General features: G+C 39.8%; 1 protein-coding gene across 1 annotated transcript; it reads right to left on the reverse strand.

Moving 5' to 3' along the window:
* Window positions 1-929: 929 nt before the first annotated feature.
* On the reverse strand, window positions 930-2,959 carry LOC116538514 (olfactory receptor 10X1). The gene has a single exon (XM_032260957.1). It carries the CDS (start codon window positions 2,271-2,273, stop codon window positions 1,290-1,292), a length of 984 nt encoding a protein of 327 aa, XP_032116848.1. The 5' UTR covers window positions 2,274-2,959; the 3' UTR covers window positions 930-1,289.
* Between the last annotated feature and the right edge of the window lie 815 nt (window positions 2,960-3,774).

The following is a 3,774-nucleotide window of genomic DNA, read 5'->3' on the forward strand; positions in this document are numbered from 1 at the left end:
TATGCTATTTTCCTAGTACCAGTTATATTGAATGTGTATCATTTTCTCACTGTTCTGCAATGCTTTATTTGTCATAAAGCAAGTGCCCATATGTGCATGAGTCTTTAGGTATTTTCAGCTTCCATTTAGTTGCTTATTTCTGGCAACTAGCAATCCCCACCACAGTCACTATATCAGGCACAAGCAGGCTAATTGGTCCAAATTTAGGTTCAGGATCTTGAGTCTAGACTTGACGTAATATCCCCTGCATCCACCATAAGGGAGTAAATAGTATTTATTTTTGAGATGTTTAGCTTCCCTAGATTAAACAACCAATTGTCAGGAGTGGAACCAAAGTAAAAGAAGATTCTTGCTACTAAGTAATGGCTGCAGATTGAAGGTAGCAGAGATTTTTGTCTGTACATGCATCATGAAAATAATCCCAAAGAAAGAGAGTCATCGTCAGGGGTAAACTTAATCAGTTAATGTGCATAATAAGTTTATCCATTATTTCATTTATTCAATAGCATTCCCATAAGTAAAAGAACTCAAAATTACATCAATACGCTTATATATCTTGTCAGAAATCATTTGTCTTATGGAAGGTACATACCAGTGCTTCATAATTTTGCCTAAAAATTCCTTAACTTTTATTATTATTATTATTTGAAATTGAGTTTTGCTTTTGTCACCCAGGCTGGAGTGAAATGGCGCGGTCTCCATTCACTGTAACCTCTGCCTCCTGGGTTCAGGCGATTCTCCTGCCTCAGCCTCCCGAGTAGCTGGGACTACAGGCGCCCACCACCATGCCTGGTTAACTTTTGTATTTTTGGTAGAGACAAAGTTTTACCATGTTGGCCAGACTGGTCTCAAACTCCTGGCCTCAAGTGATCCTCCCATCTCGTCTTCCCAAAGTGCTGGAATTACAAGTATGAGCCACCAGGCATGGCTGACAGCTTTAGATATTTTAAAACATCTCTCAATGCAGTGGTTTTATATGCTTTTTTTTTCCTTCCACACTCTTTACCCAATTAATGAATATTCAGGACACATGGAAGTTGATTATTAGAATCCTATATCTGCAGGGGCATTCTTCTTCTGACACTGGATAGCAGAGGGTTGGACAACTTCTCTTAACAAGCTAGCTGCCTGTGATGACTTAGTTCCCAGTCTCTGTTACTTGCTGCTTATATCCCAACCTCTGGAACAAGGCAAGTGGTTTAGGCTTCCCCAGGTGTCATAGGATAAATGCCCTCATTGAATTCTGGGGACACTGAGCCATGCTTCAAACAAGCAGCAACAACCTAAGATTATTTTTTCAAGGCAACTGTGTTTCCCATCATTCTTCTGAAAGCATTTTTCATGTCCTTATTCCTCAGGCTGAATATGATGGGGCTGAGGAACGGGGTAATGACAGTATAAGGGACTGCTATGAGTGTGTCATCTCCTCCTGAGGCTTCTGGCTTCAAATAAACGATAGATGCAAAACCAAAGTGGATGATAACCACTGTGAGGTGGGAGGCACAGGTGGAGAAAGCCTTCTGCTTGCCTTCAGTGGAAGGGATCCTGAGGACAGTGGAAATAATGAAGACATAAGTCAGGATAATGAGCAGGAAGGTACCCAGCAAGCCGGACACTGAGATCAGTGTTACAATGAATTCCGTGAGGCTACTGTCTATGCAGGACAGCCTAACAACTGCCCGCATATGGCAGAAGAAGTGTTTGACAAGGCTGGGTCTGCAGAAAGAGTTCCTGAATATCAGTGCAGTCTCTGTAAGAGAGACAAAGAAGCCTCCAGTGCAAGCAGAGGCCACAAGTTTGCCACATACAATGTTGGTCATAAGCAGTGGATATCTTAGAGGGTTACAGATGGCCAGGAAACGGTCATATCCCATCAAAGTGAGGATGATACAGTTTGTGCCACCAAGACCCAAGAAGAAACACATCTGTAAGCTACAACCTATGACTGAAATGCTTCTGTCCTTGGCCAGTAGATCTTCCAGCATCTTGGGGATGATAGTCAGTGTGTAGCAGGTCTCAGAGAAGGACAGTGCACTAAGGAAGAGATACATAGGGGTGTGGAGGTACCTGTCCACCCAAGTTAGACCCATGATGGTCAGATTACCTGCAAGGGTGAGAAGGTAGAGACAAAAGAAGACCACAAAAAGAAATGTCTGTACATGTGGGTACACAGAAAAGCCAATAAGAATGAATTCCTTCAGGATTGTCTGGTTGCTCTTCATTGTTTGAATGTCTGAAATTTGAAAGAAACAACAACAAACATTCAACTCCATTATCTTTTGATATCATCAGATGAAAATTGTGATGACTAAGACAAATCATCAGAATTATAATTACCAACCGCTTTTTCATGCAGTTTAGCAAAACCATGTATATGTAGGTAATGTGTTTTTCCCATTTTCCAGTCACTCATTTATTTTCTTTATTCAAAAACTAATTAGTGACGGCTTAGTATATGACAAGAAGGCTTGCTCTGGCCAATTTTTAAAAGGATTTTTTTTTTTTAGGCAGGTGATATAATGTGGGAAGAAGCACTCTGGTTAATGCTCAGATGAAAGAGATTCAGATACATTAGGTGAGCCTTATTTGGATGAGCTTCTGAACACTGAGAAAACTTTTAAGTGGCTAATAGGCAGAGTCAGGGTCCAACATAGAAACTTCCACACAATGTGTGGTCTATAAATATTTACTATGCAAATATTGAGAATTGATTTCCAAATAATTTTAGGACAAAACTTGGACAATGACTTGCAATTGTTGGAGAAGCCCAAAGTCATTACCCCTTCTTGGAGAATATATTTAGGTCCTAGAATTTTAAAGGAAAGTAAAAAACATGTTTCATTCTTTCTATTTTGAGAAGAGGGAAAGAAGAAAGATAGGGCACCCTAGGATCCTTAGGATTGACAGTAATTAATTAGAATCTGTAAATGGTTTTGATAAACAGACTGTACAAGCATAGTGCAGGTGTCAATTGAGATTGTGTCTATTTTGCTCAGGCCAGGTGCGGTGGCTCACGCCTATAATCCCAGCACTTTGGAAGGCCAAGGAGGATGGATCACGAAGTCAAGAGATCAAGACCGTCCTGGTCAACATGGTGAAACCCCGTCTCTACTGAAAATACAAAAATTAGCTGGGCATGGTGGCGCATGCCTGTAGTCCCAGCTACTCGGGAGGCTAAGGCAGGAGAATTGCTTGAACCCAGGAGGCGGAGGTTGTGGTGAGCCGAGATCGCGCCATTGCACTCCAGCCTGGGTAACAAGAGCGAAACTCCGTCTAAAAAAAAAAAAAAAAGATTGTGTCTATTTTGTTGATTCCAAGCTCAGCCTTCAAAGAAAGTAAGTGCATTTACTAATTGTATAAATTTTCCAATAATGCTACATCTGATTTAATCTCATACTTCTCTGATTTCTATAACATGTTTTTTGTCCTTATATTTAATACATTGTTTCAGCCCTGTAGTATATTGAACTACTATTTTTCCTGCTCCATATGTCAATATATTTAATAACTAGCATTTATAGGGTTTATATTTTTCCAAATTCTTTCAAATATTTATTGATTTTACTCTTCACAGCATAAAGTGCATGGGACAGCTGTGAAATGGGTAGGACAAGTGTGATTACTTATTCTAGAAATAAAATTAAGTCTCAGATGTGGCCTATTTGTGACTAGAAGCAAACAGTTTTGACTTGAATTGTATGTTCCTTTCATTTATCAATGCTTATCAAGTCAGCATGAGTTTCTTTAGTTTCTAAATCTACTTCCAGATGATTG

The sequence above is a fragment of the Sapajus apella genome, unplaced genomic scaffold (assembly GCF_009761245.1).
Source record: "Sapajus apella isolate SASKATOON/1434 unplaced genomic scaffold, GSC_monkey_1.0 scaffold119, whole genome shotgun sequence".
In the NCBI taxonomy this organism is placed as follows: domain Eukaryota; kingdom Metazoa; phylum Chordata; class Mammalia; order Primates; family Cebidae; genus Sapajus; species Sapajus apella.

Bases quoted from the DNA above. Each gene is read 5' to 3' on its own strand.
- LOC116538514 (XM_032260957.1), bottom strand. From the start codon at position 2,273: ATGGAGTTGAATGTTTGTTGTTGTTTCTTTCAAATTTCAGACATTCAA.